The 22,308-nt window shown below is 42.9% G+C and overlaps 1 protein-coding gene across 1 annotated transcript; it reads right to left on the minus strand.

Annotated features, from left to right (window-relative positions):
- Window positions 1–3,158: 3,158 nt before the first annotated feature.
- TNFSF9 (TNF superfamily member 9) lies at window positions 3,159–5,423 on the minus strand. The gene is made up of 3 exons (XM_088446068.1): window positions 5,217–5,423; window positions 4,150–4,180; window positions 3,159–3,663 (listed from the first exon to the last, which is right to left on the minus strand). The coding sequence occupies exons 1-3, from the start codon at window positions 5,421–5,423 to the stop codon at window positions 3,236–3,238; spliced, it is 666 nt and encodes a 221-aa protein (XP_088302194.1). The 3' UTR covers window positions 3,159–3,235.
- Between the last annotated feature and the right edge of the window lie 16,885 nt (window positions 5,424–22,308).

The following is a 22,308-nucleotide window of genomic DNA, read 5'->3' on the forward strand; positions in this document are numbered from 1 at the left end:
GTGCAATGAAATCTCCTACTAGCACTAAGCAAATCTAGGACGTCCACATATAACATCACGGTACGTATACATCACAGACTGACATTGGGATGGGTGAATGTGTGGGAATATGTGATATAGACAGATACAACGGTGCTACAGTATGTGTGGGTACTGGGGGTAGTGGGGGAGGGGGGATGGGTTTGTATGATGTCCCGATGGTGTCCAATATGCTTAGTCCAAAAATATCCTGTATAGGGACCCGGGATGGTTGCTGCTAAATCAGTGGTAAACTGCTTGTTTGGAATGTTATTATAGCTGCTGGAGTCCGGCCGCAAAGATTTTGCCCCAAATTACTGTCTCTCGCTGGCCTCATTTTGATCCTATTTCATTCCCCTTTTCACATTACTCCAAAATACACTCCATACCCAATCATACCCTCCTTCTCACTCCCAAAACATTACCACCACCACCACCAGAAGAAACATTCTAATTAACACCACTCACAAACACACACAAGTCATCACCATCACCACTACTAGCAGGAAGAGCGCACCTTACCCCCCTTACCCCCATCCTCCTCATCCTCCTGGTACAATTCCACAGAAGCATCCTTGATTTCTACATCAGCATGTTGACTCGTGCTGCTCATCCCCACATTTGCAGAGGGCACAGAAATGGTGGAAGGAGGATCTTCTTCAAGTACAGTATTGTAAAGGTCAGGCTCACATATGGCAACCACAAACACACTTGGATTCTCCTTTGGGATCTTTGTCTTTTCGGAGTACACAGTTGGTTCCGGTGTCTTACTCGTCTTAACAATTTTAATTTTTTTTTGTACCTCTCCTACAAGCAGAAGGGCCTAAATCATCACAACTAGAACCACCAGTCATAAATAAAGGCCAAGGCCTAATCCTTTCCTTGCCACTTCGTGTAGTGAATAGCATATTGCCAATTTTTTGTTTCTCTGAAGCTAACTTAGCTTTAGATTTTTTTTTTCTTTGACAGGGTAAAAGTTGATTTTGCATGGCCTGACATAAGACCTGGTGCATAGATGACGTAGACGGCCTTGCATCGTCATCATGACTGCTGCCGTCAGCTACAAGACTGGTATGTGGATCCAGCTCTCCTGTCACGTGACTGTCCTCAATACTCACTTCAGTCTTAAAGCAGTGTCGCCATGCAATTATAGCACAGCTAAGTTGCGGCTAACGCACGCAACCACACAAAAAAAATAATTTATTTTTAAAACTGTGGGAGAGCACCCCTGAACAAGCAAGCAGCCCCTTGATAAATGACACAGGTAGCACCCCTGCACAGCTACATTGCTGATAATAAGTGTGGCTAACGAGCACACACACAGAAAAAAACACTTATTGATTAATGATTATTTGATTTATAATTTTTTTTTGGCACTTGGGGGAGAGCACCCCTGAACAAGGCAGCAACCCCTTGATAAATGACATAGGCAGCAGTAGTAGTAGTAGTAGTAGTAGCAGCAGTAGTAGTAGTAATAGTATTAGAAGCTGTAGTAGTAGTAACAGCAGTAGTAATAGTAGCGGCGGTAGTAGAAGCGGTAGTAGTAGTAGTAGTATTAGAAGCTGTAATAGTAGTAGTAGCAGTAGTAGTAATAGTAGCGGCGGTAGTAGAAGCGGTAGTAGTAGTAGTAGTATTAGAAGCTGTAATAGTAGTAGTAGCAGTAGTAGTAGTAGTAGTAGAAGCTGTAGTAGTAGTATCACCAGTAGTAGTAGTAGAAGTATTAGAAGCTGTAGTAGTAATAGTAGTAGCAGTAGTAGTAATAGTATTAGAAGCTGTAGTAGTAGTAGCAGTAGCAGCAGTAGTAGTAATAGTATTAGAAGCTGTAGTAGTAGTAGCAGTAGCAGCAGTAGTAGTAGCAGCAGCAGTAGTAGTATTAGTATTAGAAGCTGTAGTAGTAGTAACAGCAGTAGTAATAGTAGCGGTGACAGTATAAGCAGTAGTAGTAGTAGTAGCAGCAGCAGTAGTTTGTGTAGCATCAGTAGTAGTAATAGTATTAGCATCAGTAGTAGTAGTTTCATCAGTAGTAATAGTGTTAGTAGTAGCAGTAGTATTAGTAGTTTCATCAGTAGTAATAGTAGTATTAGTAGTAGCAGCAGTAGTAATAGTAGCATCAACAGTAATAATAGTAGTAGCAGCAGCAGTAGTTTGTGTAGCAACAATAGTAGAAATAGTATTAGCATCAGTAGTAGTAGTAGTATCATCAATAGTAATAGTAGCAGCAGTAGTAATAGTAGCAGCAACAGTAATAGTAGCAGCAGCAGTATTAGTAATAGTTGCAGCAGCAGTAATAGTAGTAATAGTAGCAGTAATAGTAGTAATAGTAGCAGTAGGATTATATTTTATAATGTATTTAGTTGATAATACCACACCACACATACAAGAGATAAAAGTAATAAGATTTAATATCAAACAATAAATATTTAATAAATACTGTACATTATTCTTAATAAATACAGGACATTTTCATTACAAATAATAAATATACATAAAATGACATTACACACAGTATTAATTTCCAGAAAACAATAAAGGAAGAAAAAGCCTGTCTTTGTTTTCAAACCAAGAGAGAGAGAGAGAGAGAAAGATGGGAGGGAGAAGAGAGGGAGGGAGGGGGAGAGAGAGAGAGGTAGAGAGATGAGATGTGGATAAGGAAGCTAAATAATATTACGAAAGGATAGTGGGGAAGGACAGCAAAAACAACCAGCCTAAAGAGATGGTTCAAATTATTCCAGTCTAGTTTCCCAACGATATCCCTTTTGAAGTGGATCTACAGGGCATTATTTTATGATAGGAGAGGAAAGGAATGATACAATTGGTAAATGCCGATATGAGAAGCAGTGTTGGTTGAGGTAAAATGATGAAGATATCAGTGGAACTATTTCTTGAAGATGCCACCGGTTTAGAGATGTGAGCAGCATATTCATATTTAACCATACACAATATTATAACCAGAAGATAAATTCTGGCAGAAGCATCACATAGTGATAATGAGACCTCTGTCTCACGTGTCCAGCAAGAGTACATGTTACGCCTCTTCTCTCTGAACACTAAGTAATATCCCAAACTCCGTAACCTGAGCATAAATGATTGCACGTGTGACATTCACATGTGTACAGAAAATTCAGTAGTGCATTAAGCATCTTGCAAAGAATGAGTCCATGGTCTTGCAAAGAATGAGTCCATGGTGTTCCCTTGTCATTGACTGCTCATCGACTGATTAACTTTCCTGAGGTGTGAAATCGCTGATCCAGAAAAGTCCTAGAATGGTGTTATGTCGATCGATCTGCCAGTCTGTGATGTTGTGGCTAACCCAGAGTTGTGCCTTTATCCTTTCTGTAGCTTGGATGAATTTCATGCCCGCGGAGAAGGATGAAGGTGGGCTCCTCATGGAGGACTCTTTGGTTTGGATATTTACCATAAGGAGTGGTTTCTCTTCAGAATTCTTCAGGACAGAGAGGGACACTGTCCTTTCTTCTTTGCAGTTGTCATTGTCAATACAGATTAACGCCATCTGAGAATACACGTAGTACAGACCGGATCTTCCCACCACTAGTTCATTATTTTCATACGAAAAATCATTGCCCACATAGCAGTTTTCAACATGTTTTTTGGCCCACTCCACTGTGGTTTTGTTTTCCAGCACAACTATGAACAGAAGACCCAGAACAATTACTTTCAGATATGTTGTTATATAAACTCGGCAGACTTAAAGGGCAACTTGACAAAATAAGGTCCATAACAGCCCTTCCCATGCTGCATCTGTAACCATGGAAGCAAATGTTTCACTGTACTGATTGTTTCCATGGCTACAGGTGTTAATATTGTTAGGGTTAGTTCCCAATACTGTAATTCATTATTCGACACATGCATTTGTGATTCTTTATCTAATGAATGGTATAGGGAACTGAACAGTATCCTGTGTATCTCTAGTGAAATTGGTAAGTTTATAAAACAAAGAATAAAGGAAATGGTCTGAAAAACTATCACATAACTATACAGGGAAAACAAATTTACATTTTTCCTACTCGACACCCCCAGCTAGTCTTATTAAATACTGCACTCTGTAATATATAATATGTATCATCCTTAGCATATGAATTAGCTTACACATAGTAAATAGGGTTCACTTACTAGTATCAATCCCAAGTTGAGAACTGCTTCTCTGTAACAAAAAAATTGAAAAAGAGAATAATTATAATTTAGAAATATCTGTGTTATGACACATACATACACAACCATAACATATAAAAGAGCTAAAGATAGTGCCAAAATAATAACACAATAACACAGAAAAGTGTGAGATCTATCTGACCTACAGTAATACTATTTTGCATGATAAGAACATAATAAGAAAGTTCACTGACCCAGCTTCACTTGCCCGCATAACATGGAATAGTTTGTGGTTAAGTGCCAATAAATCCCATTGCAACCTCTTAGTAACTATGAAATACTACCTAAAGAAATATGTATAACATATTTACTGTAAATAAAATGTGCCAACTGGGATGGCTTAGTTATCTTAAACATAGAACATTATCTGTTTGGAGACCCTGGTTCAATTTCTAGTGCTGGCTCATTTATGATTAAACAAATCTCTTTCTCTTCCCTTTTTTTCTCTAAATTATAAGCTCTAGCCAGCAATGAAACAGTGCCTGAAAGTAGGATATATACGGCTCAAGATAACATATAGAAAAGTGTTGCTTGCTATATACTATAAGAGAGCCATTGTCTCAGACAGTAAATTATATTATACAGTACATTTCAAGACATTAGGGTATATTTACTAAAGTGAGAGTTTTTAGAAGTGGAGATGTTACCCATAGCAACCAATCAGATTCTAGCTATTATCTTCTAGAAGGTGCTAGATAAATGTTAAGTAGAATCTGATTGGTTGTTATGGGAAACATCTCCATTTCTAAAAACTCTCACTTTAGTAAACACACACCCTGGGATCAATTTATTTTCCCTTGTCCTGGACTCAAAAACTAGATTGTAATTTTCAGTCCAGGATGACCCGCATAGAAAACTTAATCATCAATGTAACTATATGAACTATCATTTTCTCAAATAGGTATAGATGAATGTGAGTGTAATATTATACTGAATATGGCTCATAAATCTTTCTCTAGGAAACACTGAACATCCAAGTCGTGCAAATAATAGATGAATGTAACTAATAAATTATGAAGGACACTCACCGGTTGGGCTCCCTGTTTGATAGCTCTGGCACTGTATTCCAAGAGTGGTCTCTCCCAAGCCATGTATAAGACACAAAGTGACCCCACCACCACAGTAAGCAGCACTAAAGAAAACACAAGGCAGTAGTCCAGGCTGCGGCATCTCCTGTGTGTGGCCCCTGGGTTCTCTGGGTCTCCAGATCGGACTGGGGGTGACATGGTCGTCATGATGGCAGAAGAGATGAAAGCACTTGTGAGATGTGAGAAGTCTGTGTCAGGGAGTTCTCTTTTCAGACACTTATATGCACACTTGCATAGAGAGGAAGTTTGGCTGACAGCTGGGGTTTCCAAGACATAGCAAAACCATAAGAGCACAGTGGAGATTTCCACTATGTGGCCGAGAGAGAAAAAGAGAGAGAGAGAGAGAAAGAGAGAGAGAGAGAGAGAGAGAGAGAGAGAGAGAGAGAGAGAAAAACAGGTAGTAGGAGAGTACAGAAAAGAACAGTAATAGAGATGATGATGATGATATATTAATAATATCTATTATAATATTTTGGAAACACTGATAAAACTTGTTGCATATGAAATGAATGGTGCTCCAGCCAATCAGCTCCCAACTATCATCTGATTGAAAAATTACAGTTGGGAGCTGATTGGCTGGTGCACCATTTATCATACACAACAAGTTTTATCACCTTTTACAGCCATCCGTAATAATAATAATAATAATTATTATTATTATTATTATTATTATTATTATCAACATTTATTTATATAATACCAGCACATTCCATTGCAATTTACAGATGGTAATAAAACAAGACTTGGATAAGAGGGCCCTGCTTGCAAGATTACAATCTACAGGGAACAGGAATTTGATGCACAAGGAGAAGTGCTACCTATTGCAAATGGTCTAGCCAGAGTGCAGAGGTTCTTAGTGGGCTGTATGATACATATACAATTTGGTTGTGGTAAGAAAGTTTCGCCTCAACTTGCAATGCAGACATGAAAATGACCACTTGCATTTATTAAAGTTGGGGCACCTGTACCGAAGCTTCTGAAAAAGCTCTGTCCCGGGGAATGCCTGAAAGCATAGTGATAGCCACTGCATTGCCATGTTTGGCATTTTGCCACTGCCTACGTCAGTGGCCCCAGAGATCGGGCATGTTGACTGACTTCAGAATTAGGCTGCTTGTAGTCATTTGAATACACAGCTGGAAAAACAAATGTAAATAAAATAATATGATTGTTAAATCTTGAAATTATGTACGAGTAAAATCATTAAACATTATTACTGTCACATAGAAAGTTTTTGTCCTGTCTTTTCTTTAAGATCCGTAAATTAAATTTTTTTTTATATTTTAACATATATTAATTCAAATAAGACGTGTATAGAAATAGGAAAATAGGTGATTACAATATCTTACACTCCGTAGTTTCCAATGTTGGTAATAAGAGGACTTTTATTCTTGTGTTAAATCTTTTCCTTTGAGCACATTGAGGACACTGAAAATACTTTGGGGTATTGAGGTTTTGCAGGAGTAATGAGAGCACTTTCAATTCTAGAAACGTATCCATAGCTCCTCCCTCTCACACCCCAGTCTGTCAAAAGCACTTCAGTTATTCAGTGATGTTTAACCGAGCCCCGCAGGAGAGTACAGGATGAACACAAGCAACAACCTACCCAAGAACAACTCAAAGAAAAGGATTTAACGTAAGTATACAAATTCTGTTTCTATTCAGTGTGGAACATTGGGACCAACGTTAGGGGTATCCCAAAGCTGCCCATAGGAGTGAGTGCCTTAGTAACAGCAGTGCAAAGTCTTCCAAAACTGTAATTATTGAAGGAAATCACATGAAAGCTATAGAAACTGGTAAATGTATGAGCAGATGATGATAAGTCGGAAGCCCCATGCAGCAACTCAGTTGAAGCCAGTGCTACATAGGAGGCACTCACCAATGTGGTCGAATGATATTTTCAGGAATTGGCCGCCAAGCTCCTCTGTAAACTCAACTATTTGGTAGAATAATCCAACTCGCAATAAACTGCTTGGTGACCAGACAATCTCTTTTGAGTACCTTAGAGGACTAAAAGATCATCTGTTCATCATCATGTCCAGCATTTGTCTAGTATATATAAGTTCTGAAAGCCAAACATATCCAATGAATAAAGAGAGCCATCATCTACTGGAGACGGGATGTAGTCAGCATCCCGGCATGTGGGATGCTGACAAGCAAAATACTGGCTCCAAAATCCCGACAACGTCTGGATCCCAGCACAAGAACCCCAACCGCCGGCATCCTGAAGGTAAGTATCGGGCGATAGGGGGATGGTTAGGGTGCGGGGTTAGGGTTAGGCATTAGTGGGAGGGTTAGGTACTAAGGTGGAGGTTAGATTTAGGTACCAGGCAGGGGTTTAGGGTGCGGGGAGGGGGAGGTTAGGTTTAGGCACTAGGGGGAGGCTAGGGTTAGGCATCACGGAGGGAGAAGTAGGGGTAAGGGATAGTCTTATTTCCTTATGGGTGTTGGGATTCTGACTGTATTCTGACCAGTGGCATCCCGACCACCAGGATCTCATACCCAACCCACTGGAGACACATGACCCTGGTTCTCATGAAAAATGGTAAAAGAAGACTTAAGATGGGTACACACTTGTCCAAACCTCAGGAGATCAAACTCCAGCTCCTGCTGTTTAATCAATCCTTCTGTAGACCTGGTTGCAGATTCTATATACAATCTATGTGCACACACTTGTCCAATTTTTCAGCGGACTTCCAATCTGCATTATTATTATTATTATTATCCTTTATTTATATGGCGCCACAAAGGTTCCGCAGCGCCTTACACAGTACATAAATGAGCACACAAGTGAAACCATTAATAGTAATGCAAAACAATACAGGACAAGGACATGGCTTATACACATAGCTGCATAACACAAGCAGCAGGGCCTCAGCAGCCAAGTGTTAGGTGCCAATTGGGCAGTTAGGAGTAAATGATAATATAAGTAGGGGGAGGAGAAGCACACGAGGGACAAGGGCCCTGCTCATGAGAGCTTACATTCTAAAGGGGAAGGGCAGACAGACAGGGGTGACACAGATGGGGTAGATAGTGAGGAAGGAGCATGGAGCAGTGGGTTAGGATATGTGCTGCGGAATGTGTGCGTTTAAGATGATCTGATGTTATGTCAAAATTAAGTCCTTCATTCATCTATCTCTATGACAGAAAATAGATTTTGTTTATGTGTTATTTACTTGAGAGAAGGGCAAAATAAAGTTGTAGCACTTTCATTTTTGTGTGGTACATTTTAGCATCTAAATACATCCTGCTAAAAATGCAGCTATTATGGGACTGTCCCGCCATCCTAATAGTGAATACTTTAGTCCCAGCTGCTGGGTGCTATGCCATGCTCCTGTGAGTGGGTACATCTCACATGCTGTGGTCCCTCAGGATGTTGCTGTACCTGGGCCCAGAAAGTCTTTTGGCAGCTCTGGAGGTGACAGGCAGAACCAGGAAGGAATGGGGCTTAGTAGTGGGGTAGCAAGGCCATGGAGGGAGGGAGGTGGCTGAGAGTGGAGGAACAGGAAAGGCAGGGGAAAGAAGCAGATGGTTGGATGGGAGACTGATGAGAGAAAAAAGGGGAAACAGCAAGTGAAGGAGACAAGAGGGGGAGGATAGGGATGGATAAAGTAGAGGACTATGTGGACACAGAATAAGGTGGGTGTTTGAAGAAAGGGCATTCATGCTGTGGACAAGGTGATAAGCAAGATGAAAACTGGAGTGGAGGCTGTGTGATATAGAGACAGTGTGGATAAAAGTTGTTAAATGTTCAAAAATACAGGTAAAATAACAGCGCTGCTAATGTATGAGCACAGCTCCAAAAGTGAGTAGTGGGTGCAGGAATTAGTTATTAAAAGAATTATTAAAGTGGATAGCTGTGATGCAATGGAAAAAGGCAATACAGTACAAACAAGAGTTTCTGTAGTATGACGGCAAAAATTACAATGTACAGAGCCGATCCAGTCAGAAGTGTTTTGAACAACAACAGCAATCAACAAGAGCAGCACACAGATAAGGAAGTACTTGCAATGTCCAAGCAGCGAGTGCAGTAAGGAGTTTCCTGTATACAGCAGCTGCTGGTGAATTTGGTAATTCACATAAGTATGTTGCTTCATGTCGTTCAGAAAGTGTTCTGGTTTTGAGGATATTTTCCCTCAATTTTCCTCCAGCTTATCTCCGGCGTAACTCCATTTTAGTTATCAAATTGTAATTACATTTAGAATCTAATACTTTGAATCTAAAACTGACTATTGCAGCCTATGTCTATGTAGCCTAACTGATCACTAAAAACTAAAGCTACAAATATGTGTCTGTGTGCTCACTGATTGGGACCTTCCCCCAGTACTCAACACACATTAAATTGGGATACAATAAAGTCTAAGATAAACAATTTGTGAGAGGGGAGTAGTCCACTACAGATTCACAATAAATTCCTAACTTCCTATATAAAAATTGCTCCTAATATAAAAGTAGTAACAATTTACCTATGATAATTTTCCAAAGCTGTGGTTTTGCAGTCAACATAACAGTATCTTCATCTGCTGAAACAGTCTGCTCACCATACACACTCTTCCAATCTTTGGCAGACCAGCTGCCACTCACTGGGATGAATTGGGAGAATAATTGGACAAACCAGTTTCAGGAGTGTACACATTTCTAAATTGGTCTGGTGATTGGCAATCTAGTTTCTATTTTTCAACAGGTTTAAAAATCTTTTCACAAGACCAAGATTGTATGAAACCAGAGGTCTTGTGAGCGTACATACTCTACCAATGTCTGACAAACCAGTTGGTCTGAAGATGGATTGGATAAGAATTGGACAAGTGCCTGGTCTCATATTTAAAACTCTGGACATCACAAAGGTATGAGTTAGTTTGTTTCAAGTAAATTTACTAAGAATCGTGTTTGACTAAATTGTGTTTGTCGATGGTGTATGCAATCCTGTTTGTGTGAGTGTGTGTTTGATCCATAGTATTTGGACTTGAAACAGTAGACCTGCCTCTCAACAGATGGTTTAGCAGAAGCGCTGCACTTTTCACTCAAACACGGTTCTTAGTAAATTTGAGAGTATGCTTGAAACAAAATCACTAATGTCCATGCGATGTCCAGCGTGTTTAATACGGGGCCAGAGACGGTTCTTAGTAAATATAACCTTTAGTTGCTTTAGCACTTCAGATTTCCAAAAGACAAATGGTATTTAAAAAGACTCCATTTAGTCTTAGGCCTTAAAGAGAGGATGGAACAAAGGCCCTGATTCAGAGCCGGACGCTCTGACCAGAGCGCTCGCTCTGAATTAGGGCCCACCTCCATAAATATGGAGCGTCCTCCTGGACGCTCGTATAGCTGTGGGTCACCACCCACAGCATATACGAGTGTGCAGGGTGATGGTCGCGATGGTCTTGACCATCGTGACCATAGCCACTGCGAGCAAAAGCCTGCGGTTGAGTTTCTCAACCGCAAGGCCAGGAGTGATTTTGGCTCTTTCAGAGCCAAAATCACTCCCACTGACATCACTAGTGATGTCAGTGGGGCCGGCTTCTGACGGTAGGCGTTCCCTTGGGCAGGGCCGAAACTAGGATTTTTGTCACCAGGGGCAAGACAGTAATTTGGCGCCCCCCATGTAATTCCCCCTGCAGTAGTGCCCATATTATAATGCCCCCATAGTAATGCCCATATGTTAATACCCCCATAGTAATGCCCCTGTAGTGCCCACCATACAGTAATGCCCCTGTAGTGCCCATGCTCCCATATTAATGCCCCTGTAGTGCCCATGCTTTCATAGTAATGCCCCTGTAGTGCCCATGCTCTCATAGTAATGCCCCTGTATTGCCCATGCCCCCATAGTAATATCCCTGTAGTGCCCTTACAGTAATGCCCCTGTAGTGCTCATGCCCCCACAGTAATGCCCCTGTGGTAATGCCCCTGTAGTGCCCATGCCCCAATAGTAAAGCCCCTGTAGAGCTCATGCCCCATTAGTAATGCCCCTTATTGCCTATGCCCCCATAGTAATGCCCCTGTGGTAATGCCCCTGCCCCCATAATAATGCCCCTGTAGTGCAGCTTATTAAAAAAAAAAATACTTACCTTGTACCCCGCTCCTGCATCCAGCGTCGCGTCCGGTCCGCCGGCTGCTCCTTGGAACTATGGGGGAGATGTCATGACGTCTCCCCCATAGTGCCCGTGGGGAGAGCCGGAAGCTGGGGTTCAGAAGAGAACTCCAGCCTCCGGCTCTGGCTACACCGCGTCGATGCAGAGAAGGAGCCAGGCGCCCGCTGGTAATAAATATTACCAGCGAATGTCCGGCTTGGAGCCTCTCTGCAGTGCCGGGCTGGAGGTCACTGGCACCATATACAGCGGCTCACCCGGTGCACGTGCACCTCCAGCCTCCCCCTAGTTGCGGCCCTGCCTTGGGAACGCCTCCGTCTGGGAGTCACGCCCCCGGCATGCCCACCAAAGGGGGCGTGCTGTCAATCAACATCGACGGCACGTCCCCTTTGATCAGACACTACGAGCAAAGGAAAGTCCATCGCTTGTCGCGTCTCGCGCATGCGCACAACGGAGCTCCCTCCGTCGTGCGCATGCGCAGTGCATACCATCGACCCACTTGCGAGCGGACAGCCGCTCACGAGTGGGTCTGAATGAGGCCCAAAGTATTCAGCACCATCTTAAAATCCCACAGCAAAAGGTTCCACTGCCAAAGCAGGGCATTTAGACACCCTGCGATGACATTCATTGCCTCAGAGCATATTACATTATGAGGTTTCAGAACAAATGCAGGGAGCAGGAAGATGGGCATTGAGCATACCATAAGGAAGCACCTTGCACCTTTCTATGGAGGAATTTTTCATTTCAGGCACCCCACAAGCTGGATATATGTCCAGTTGGAGCAGCAAAGAGGCAGCCCCTTCAGCCTTGCACTTACATGCTGTCTAACAACAGAATTGCCAAAAGATGTCCATATGCATAGGAATATGAAGACTCTGGGATGAAGACCCTGAGAAAATCAGCTTTGAAGTTGTCTGCATCCAGAATGAACACCTCTATGATGGTGGGAAGATTTTACTCATCCCATTGCACAATTCAGTGGGTCTCTCTCCAGTAGACTCCTTGCAATTTTCTGGTAAATCAAGCTATTCTACTGCCTTTTTGTCACAAGAGATGGAATTCTCTTTCTAATGCTTAGATACTGACTTAGCACAAAGACTCGGCAAGAAAGCCAAAAACATTACCATTACACAACCCTGCAGACTTGTGTTGGTTGTCACCAGCATTCAATTCCATCGTTGAAAGTTCTCTACCCTCAACCACTGAGAAACTGATGAACTGATGGGGACAGACTGGTGAGCTGCCTGACCAGGTGATAAAGAGACTCACACTACTTCTAAATTAATTTGACCTGAAACTCCCAGAAAAGAAACAGTGCATACTGGACCACCTAGAAGGTCAACAATATCTTCCCCAGAACCCTCATGCAAAGATGGGCCAATGTCTGTTTGTCTTTGTGGTCTGGTGTCATGGTCTATTTTCTTCTTCAGTGCAAGTAGGGAAACACTAGATGAGGGAACCTCCTTGAACAATCAAATGTCAAATTTGTTTTCCACCATTTCTTGCCCCTGTTGGTGTTGGACAGTTGGCTTCAATTCACTAGCAGACAATAGATTACGGGTTTCTGTGTTTTGGGTATGTCACTAACTAAACCTATTTAGTGTGCTGTAGACCCTTGGAGAGTTAGGCCCATTGTCTTCCAGCTGCATGATATGTAGCAGTCCCTCAGCAGAGAGTTTCTGCTACAAAATGTATTTATGTCTCTATAACCACTGCAGAGTTGTGATGCTGGATATAATTCCAGCTCTCCTGCTTCTAACAGTCCTTATTGCAAAGTCTGGAGCAGGCAGAACATTGACTTTGGTTCATCTTTGTACAGAATCTATTTGTTTTATTAATTTTGTATTTTGTTTGTGTGTTTTATGCGGTGTGTCTCTTTTAGTCATTTAGTTTAGTTTATATTTTGTGGAGGCTAGTATTACTTGTTGCAGAATTTTTCCTGTTTCCAAAGCAATGTAAACCTATAATGTATACCTATAATGTATATCTTTAATTGTACTGAAAAAGGAAATAGTAGGGTTTTAAAGTTTTTATTGTATTTAATTATTGACTATTTACTACCCTGCTCTTCAGCTCAGGTAACTGGACCTGTGAGATCAAACTCTGGGCCCGATTCAGACCCGCTCGCTAGATGCGTTCGCATGCAACCACCAGCTGCCAAAGTAAGCAAATTCCGCGATCGCATGGCAAGGCATTAGCACGCCCACTATGTATTGGCGTCAGATCGCAGTGTGTATTTAGACGCCCAACAGCCTGTCTTAAGACGCCCACTTTCCCTTAGTAATACACGTCATCTTCAGGAAGTGTATGCAACCATCTGTAACATCGAGTACTATTGGACCCGTATGCAGCACTTGTGGCTGACCATACCCTACCGCAAGCACTACGAGTGCTTCACTGTGTAATTCAACCATGTGAATTATGCACGCCTCTGAAACGGCGTTAAGACGCTCAGACATGCCTGCGTTCACACCATCACTCAGCCGTTTCCATCGACCAACACGTTACCACCCACAAACGGCTTGTCCTGTCAATCAGTCTAATGAGGCAACTGTGTACAAGGGGCGATCGCTTAGCGATCGCATGGACTGGTTTGCGCACGCGCACTGCGTTGTATACGCATGCGCACATGGCAAACATCGGCTGGCTACGTGCGAATGCTTCCTAGCGAACGGGTCTGAATCAGGTCCTCTGTTCCATGGACTTATCTCATCACATAAAAGCCTATCTTTGAGCAACAAGAGCTGACTACCTCAGTTTTTACTTTTCCTCTCTTGGTCCCTGAATAAAAGGGGGCATGATGGATAGTCATCATTGGCACTTTTGGCCTCAAACTTTGTTTCACCTTAGTGCCAAGCACCAGGGTTCGACTGAATGAAAGGGAAGGTGGTTGGGACAACACACAAACATGGAATATGGTCACCAGATGTCCTCTTGTCTCTTTGGTAAGTAAATGGTCATAATCTCCATATGTGCAAAGAAACACACAACAATAGCACACCCACACAGTAGTACTATACTGACCTCTTTACACTAGTGTGTACTACCCACAACAACATGACTACTCATCAAGTACTCGTATATCAGAACCCTAACCCAAGTTGGCCCTGTGAATCACAGCAATACAGGCTGGGTGGTGTAGTGTTCTTCCTCACATGCTACTCTTATACTCCCCGGCAATGCATTAAACCAGGCAATGCAGTAATTACAAAACAATGCAACATTACAGTATAAGACAATAAGCGCAGTATTACCTACAGTATCACAGGAAAATTCAGCGCAAAGGGGCCTACACACTCACCAACTCAGGCCTACTGCCCACATAGCTTTGGTCCTAATGGCCTTTGTAGCTCGGGCCTACTACCATCCTAACAAGGACCAATACAATGCTATAGGGCCTAATGCTTTTTGTCACCCGGGCCTATTGCCCACCTAAAAATGGGCCAACCATGACATGCAGGGCCTAATGCCAAATGCATGCAGCAGCCCGACAATATAGATAATTTTCAAAGGGTCCCCAGTGGGGCCCTGCTCCTGCATTTGTGGAACCAGCCCTTGTTCAACCATGCTATCCACTTGGTCTTTTTCAGAGGTGGGCCAACTCCAACTCCCACCACCTCACGGCTTCCTAGAATCTTCACCTGAGGCAGGCAAATTTTCACCGCCTCAGGGCTTCCGGTATCTTCATCATTTGATCCTCACTTGGGTAGCAGCAGCCTGCTTAAGTTCTGTTGCAGTGGCCACAGTTAGCCCAGGACTTCTGCTATCTTCTTTGCTACTTCTTGATTCTTCAGTCATTAGGAGCTCCTCCCATTCTGCCATCAAACTGAGCCCCTACACTTCGGACTGGCTAATATAAGCCAGCGCCAGGGGGCAGGCAATGATGCCATGTGCTGTGAATGGCCACAGCTCACAGCCAACTTGGATTTACACAGTGGCCATCCCTGATTGGTTCCATTGCAAGAGTAATTGAACTGCCACAATCCTCAAAGATTCAGGCCCACCACCAATTTTTACAGGCATCTGCCACCACTGCACCCATAACTGCTGCCCATTTTTGTGGTATTGGCAGGCAGGGACTGGATCTGTATCTCCAGGATCCAGGCTCACCACCTTGCTCGAGAGCCATGCCAGGTCCCTCCAGATCTGAGTTAGAAGAAATATCTCTGAGATCTCTGCTCATTGGGCCTGGTTCAGAGCCGTACACTATAGCACAGCTGTTGGAGGTGTCTTAAGTAAAAAAAGATGCCCATTGGTGACTTCTCTGATCCACTGCATACAAAAACAGAATCAATCTGTCAGGGCCACTGGCTTGGACACGCCCCCAGTTTCTGGAATACTGTCTGTCGCCGCCCCCTCGCAGACATCGCAAAAACAGATCTGCACATGCCCAGTGCGGCTCATGCCCATTGCACAGGTCTGCAAACATCAGAGATGTAAGTAAACATAGAATATAAAGGCCCATTCTCAGCTCATTCTCCACTCTTTTTTGTATGCATGCAGGACCCAAGATTGCGCATACGCAGAAACACTTTTTTTAAATTTAGCCCTTTGTACTGGACATCAATCTCAATTAAACCATTGGAGCAAGTATTAGAGCATCTCCAGGCTGCAAGATATGGCACCCCACCACACCAATTTGCAATATCATCAGAATTATCTGGCTCTGTTCTCTTGCATGTTTTAAGTCGTAAATTTCAACCACAGTTTATACAAACCTCTTGCCATGAAATACAGATAAGGAGACCTGCCAATGAGCCAATTTTAGTAGCTAATAAATTTACATCCTGGATATACAGTATTATACCATAGATCATAGGTTTCCAAACTCGGTCCTCAAGGCACCCTAACGGTCCAGGGTTTAAGGATATTCATTGTTGAGCACAGATGGTTAAATAAAAAGACTCAGGTACTAATTAAGTCATCTGTGCCTAAGAATTGTTAACCTTAATAGTGTTCACTCTAGCTCCGGCAGGCAAGGAGCTAGAGAGGGCAACATTGTGCGCCCAAAAAGGGGGCGTGTTCATAAAAAGGGGGCATGTCTATAAGACGCATCCCCTTTTCGTCATACTTGGGGGTGTGCCCGGAGCTTACGGACATGCCGGGCAGCCCCCAAGCGCTGCAGAAAGGGAGAATAGATGCCGGGCGCATGTGCCCGGCATCTATTCTCTGGTGGTGACCGGGTTCACCGCATGTTTCTCCACCCACACGACACTGCGTCCCGCGGGTGAGAATGGCACCTGCAGGCTGTGAGGGCAGGGTGCTTTTTGTCCTCCTCCTGGAGGGCAGGGTGCTTTTTGCCCTCCAGAAGGAGGGCAGGGCGCCGCGCCCCACTAAAACAGCCAGCGGGAACGCTACTTAAAACTTGGACCGTTAGGTTGCCTTGAGGACTAAGGGCCCGACTCTGACCCGCTCGCTGGGAATCGTTTGCACGCAGACTGCCGATGTTTGAATTCTGCGCATGTGTACGCATTGCAGTGCGTGTGCGCTAACCAGTCAGAGTAATCGAGAAGAGTTCACTCGATGCGCATAGACAGCCTGGCTGACAGGGGCAGGCCGCTAGAAACGGGGGAGTGGAGGTGTGAATGCAGGTGTGTGAGAGTTTTAACACCATTTCAGAGGCATGCATAATTAACAGGCAGCGTCATAGTACATGTCACATAGTTGTTTTACACACTGAAGCACTTGCAGTGCTTGCAGGAGGGTATGGTCAACCACAAGTACTGCATTCGCTTCCAATGGTACTCGATGTTACCGATGGTTGCAAACACTTCCTGGAGATGACGTGCACAAGTGAGCATCTTAAGACAGGCTAGTGGGCATCTGCATACACAATGCGATCACACGTTAAGACATAGTGTGCATGCTAATGCATTGCCGTGCGATAGCCTGCCTTGCTGTGAGTTGGCACAGATATGCATACACTGGCTGTGTGTGAACGCATCTAGCAAGCGGGTCTGAGTCAAGCCCTACGTTTGGAAACCTAAAGCATAACATTAAACAGTCATATATATTGAAGCACAGATTTAAAAAAAAAAATACTCAAGTAAGCATAATCAACTAATTTTATTATTTATTTTACATATTTAATTTATTCCATATAAAATGTTATTGTATAATTTTGTCTATAGTAATTATGTGGTCAAAATGATTAGCAGTACATTCATTATTAGCTACAACCTACATCATAACACATACACATCATCATGAAAAAAAGGAAACAGCAAGTGGAAAAATGACCGATTTCCTACACCAAGTAAAGGAGGAACTGAAAACAGTTTTTGCTAAGAAATGGTCAAATATGATATTACTCTTATTCATTTTTAATACAAAGGACTTGTATGGCATTTAACTGCTTCAAGGACATTTTATTGCATGATTTTAAAATATTTTTGTCCTGATTATGTTATGGATCCCTAGATATTAGGCAACATCTATTCCTTATAATTACTAGCATTGTGACATGTGATGTGTTTATTATTTGTCTGATAAGATGCCATGTGAAGGGGAAGGATGGCATATTTATGAATATCCCATTATGACTGCAAGCAATTGATCCAAAAGGCAGATAAAGGAAAAATGATGAAGTCTTATACATTCCGTGCTTACCCTTATCACCAACATTGGGTTGGCCTGAGTAGCGCCCCACCAAAAGAATGTTGTGTCTCACAAACAGGATCTTGGCTAAATGGTTTTGACATAAAAAGTCAAGGAAAGGGAGTGGGCAAGATAAAGATAAATTGCTTCATTGTCTATTCCTCCATCTTCTTGCATCTCCCCACAAACAGATTCATGTAAATGAGACTGTTTTCCCCTATTTTGTTTATAAGAAAATTATTTGCCTAAGCCTATCATTGTACTTTATGTTATTCTTATTACTTTTGTACACGTATATTTTAAGCATTGTATCTTATAGTAAACTTAATTTAATTAAGATTGGTCTCTGTGATTCTTCTGGAATCCATTTGGCCTGTAGATTCGACTTACAGTATCCATGCTACATATTTGTACAACAGGTTATTATTTGGGTAATGATAACTGGGACCTAATTATAATTGCATAGGAAGATTGGAAACTTCCTGCTTGCAGTGTGTCACTTCTGAAATCTTTTTTCTTTTTCTGTGCAACTTAGACGCTCTGCCACATGTAGCAATTCCTGCATTATAGCTGCATCTAAAATAACATACATTGTAAAGGGCATTTAGGAATAGTATTATTGTCTCTAAGGAATTAGTATAACATTGCAAATTAAGCATTAATGCTAAGTAGAACAATGCATTGTGTGGCTTACTTGTATATCAGTCCTAAGTCTTTTGCTCTTTTACCAGGTTAGCATTTGAGTCACACACACCAGGTGCATGCAATGCCAACACCAATGTCCAGAGTACCCATGCATTGTACTTTTGTCACATTAGTGGTGTGAATAAGATGTATATTTTGTACAAAAGTGTGTGGTGGGACGCATTGGGTCACGATTTGAGGACAGCTATATGTGGACACATCTGTAGTTATGAGTGCAGCAATACAGTACAGTCCAGAATACAAATGTAAGAGTGGTAGACCCAATCAGCAGACAGACGTCTGCAGGAATGATACAGTTGTGTAACATTACTCCAGGGGTGTGCATTACCAGTTTATCCTGCAATACAGCAAGTTCTATGGCTAGGGGTATGGCAAGTCCACCAGCTTTTAGAAAGGATCCATTTCATTTCTTAGGTGCCCATACATGGACAGATCTGGTAATTCAGTGCAGACACTGGGTAACCTAATCTGTGAACTTTGTGAACACCTGGATAAAGATGAAAATGTTTGCCAGTTAAATGAACAGACATAACCTAAATGTAAAGAGTTCATGTCTTTCCTGGTTTGCCGATGATGCCATACAGATGTGTCCTCATACACTGTTGCCCAAGTCATGGAAAATTGGAAAATTGCCTCTCTCTGTGTGCCAGGTTCCATACGACACAGCCGTAATGAACGTCTTTCTCGCTCAAAATGTGCATCCTGTACGCAAAAAATAAAACAAAAGGCAGCAAAAAAACTACTGTGGCGGCATACTTGCTGACATATGAGTTTTCCTCTCTGGGAGAAGCCCGGGGAGGAGAAGTAGGTGGGAGGGTTTGGGGGTGGAGCTGGATGGTCACCGCATTAAGCCCTGCCCCTTCATGACAATTTGCCATGAACAGCACATATTTAAATAAGGGGCAATGCCAAAATGATGCGGTTCTCATAGAATTGCGTCATTAGGTCACACCCCCTACTCGCGGACCCGCTGGTCAGCAAGAAAATTTTTCTTATTCTGCCCACTACACTTGGAAGTGGCCAGAATGCGGGAGAAGTGCCCTAACCTCTGCGGTGTGGGGGTTACCCAAAAAATCGGGAGCCTCCCACAACTTCCGGGTTAGGCATTTATGTGCCCTGTGGCCAGTTTCCAGGAGATTTGTAGAGCGATGCTAGCGCCGTCACAAGACTCTGGAGAGGTAATTATATAGTAAATGGGTGCAGGGTGAATGGTGTGGGCCCCCATGGACCAAGGGGCCCGTGTGTATTGCAACCTTGCACCCAATACAGATACGTCCCTGACTAGTTGACTACCCCTGCTGTAGCCTCATTACACCACCCTGACAGTGGTCGTCAGTGACATCACATATTACATTATTTCTTGAAAACAGAAAGTGTGCGAAAGTGAAAGAGACGCCACTTTCTGCTTCCATGAGAAATGGTTCTTTCAGCTTTCCGCTCCGGCTGTCTTTGATGTGCTCACATGCTGTGTGGTATCTTTTTTCCTGTTTTCTTTCAAAGTTGAAACTAGCAATTTTTGTTTAGCAGGGTCTTCGTTTTCCAAGAAAAGAATAATGAACAGCGATGTAAACTGGTAAACAACAATAAAAAATAAACCTCACACATGAACCACAAACTCTTTAGTGTTTGTTTAATAAGATTACAAAATCAAAATCATTCGCTCAGTTCTTCTAGACTCACTACCCTACTACTACCCTATCACTTAATATAATGCCACGAACTATCACCCTGTTTTTCAAGTGTCAAAACGTTTCATCTTCATATTGTAAATAGCCCAAAATACCCAATAAAGAATAAAAAATTCCTCCCGTGGTGCTCAGAAATAGTGGCCTGTAGTGACCACGTTACCACGGTGTATTCATAGTCTGTAAGCGTGACCTGTTAAAACAATGAATTAATAGTACAGATGAGTCCACATACACCATATGGTGCCACCACCACACCAGAGACTTTTTCACAAAATATGCATCTTAAACGCATTACAAATACAACAAAGGTACAATGTACCCTGAATAATGACCAGGGCCGCAAATAGGTAAGGGGGGCCTAGGGGTAACGTGCTCCGGGTGCTGGATTTGAGGGGGTGCAGCTGGGTTGGCTCCAGGCACTCGCAGCTCGCACAAACGGTGACACGGCAGCATGATGTCATAGATTACATTGAAAGTCACATCGCTGCACGTCAGAGCCATAACTAGACTTTTTGGTGCCCTGTGCCAGAAAAACCATTGGCGCCCCTCTCATTTTTCAAAGGGACATAATGCACCCAAAAAAGGGCCATGGCTTCATGGGGAAGGGCCAGGGAAGAGATAGGGGAGGCCAGGAGATGCTGGGGAAGAAATAAGAGGAAGCTACAAGAAAGAATGATAGTAAACAGAAATTTGACAGGCCCAAACAGCGCCCCCTGATCTGTGGTGCCCTGTGCGATGGCACTGGCCGCACTACCCTAGATATGGCCCTGCTGTACATTGTCTCCACCCATGCTGAGGCTGGCTGTGGTGGTGAGGGGCTGGGGGACCAGCTGAGGAAGGTGATGGGGGCTGGTGGAGAAAGGTTATGAGTGCTGTCAGCGGAAGGTGAATGGGGCTAGAGGCTGGCTGAGGAAGGTGATGGGGTTGGTTGAGGAAGGTGATGTCACACACTCTGAAGAACAGTGTGTGAGGAGCCTGACACCACCGCCTCTTTAAGGAGGAGCAAGGAGAAGATCCAGGAACGAGAAGGGGTGGGAGACACAGACTGCTGCAGAGACACCAAGGGGGGTGCCAAATTACTGCCTTACCCCGGGTGACAAAAAACCTGGTTTCATTCCTATATTGATGCTGGCATTTCACACTTCTGTGTGTGAATCAGTTGCCTGGGTAAAAACTGCAAAAGCATTCCTTTACGAGCCACCCATGCCAATCCTTGCGCCACCTACAGTATAGTTAGTCTTGATCTGTGACTTTATAGAAAATCCTTTGCAACAAAAGTACTAATCTAGCGTGCCTAGTACACTATGAGCGACTTTGTATGCGGCTACAATGCAAATAAGATCCATAATTTAGGAAAAGTACAAATCGCTACCCATGGCGGATCGTCTAAGTTCCACGAAGCATAGCAAAAATGCTACAGTAGGTGAATGAGGACGCATCTGTATGTAGAGCATACTGCAAGCTAAATAGAGCAATAGAATAAAAAAAAAATGATATCAGATTAGGACATTTAGTGACAAATTAAACTGATAATTACCTGTATATTTCTCAATGACACTATGGGATATATTTACAAAGTGGTAGCTTAGGAAAGCTGCCACTTCTCAGCTTCTCAGTGGTACCAATATTAATTGCAAAACACGTCAGACTTTGAACTTAATATTAGCGGCGCTTTAAATCAAACCCGCCGGAAAGCAGTGGCTTGCAAACTCCTCCACTTCATAAATATAGCCCCAGTTCCATTTTACAATACAGCTATCAACCTGAGGCACAGAGCTGCAAGGGGCTCATCGCTAAACCCACAGTGGAGAAAATGTGCTCCCCCAGGAATGTTTCAAAGAGCCAAGACAATGTACTAATAATCCCCCATGCAACTAAGAGAGTCTGTCTGATCTTTGTCTGTCAGAACATGGGTTTTCATAAGAAATTTCCACTTGCATTTGAATGAGCAGAAGAGTC

The sequence above is a fragment of the Taudactylus pleione genome, unplaced genomic scaffold (genome assembly GCF_031769625.1).
Source record: "Taudactylus pleione unplaced genomic scaffold, aTauple2 ptg000393l, whole genome shotgun sequence".
NCBI lineage: Eukaryota > Metazoa > Chordata > Amphibia > Anura > Myobatrachidae > Taudactylus > Taudactylus pleione.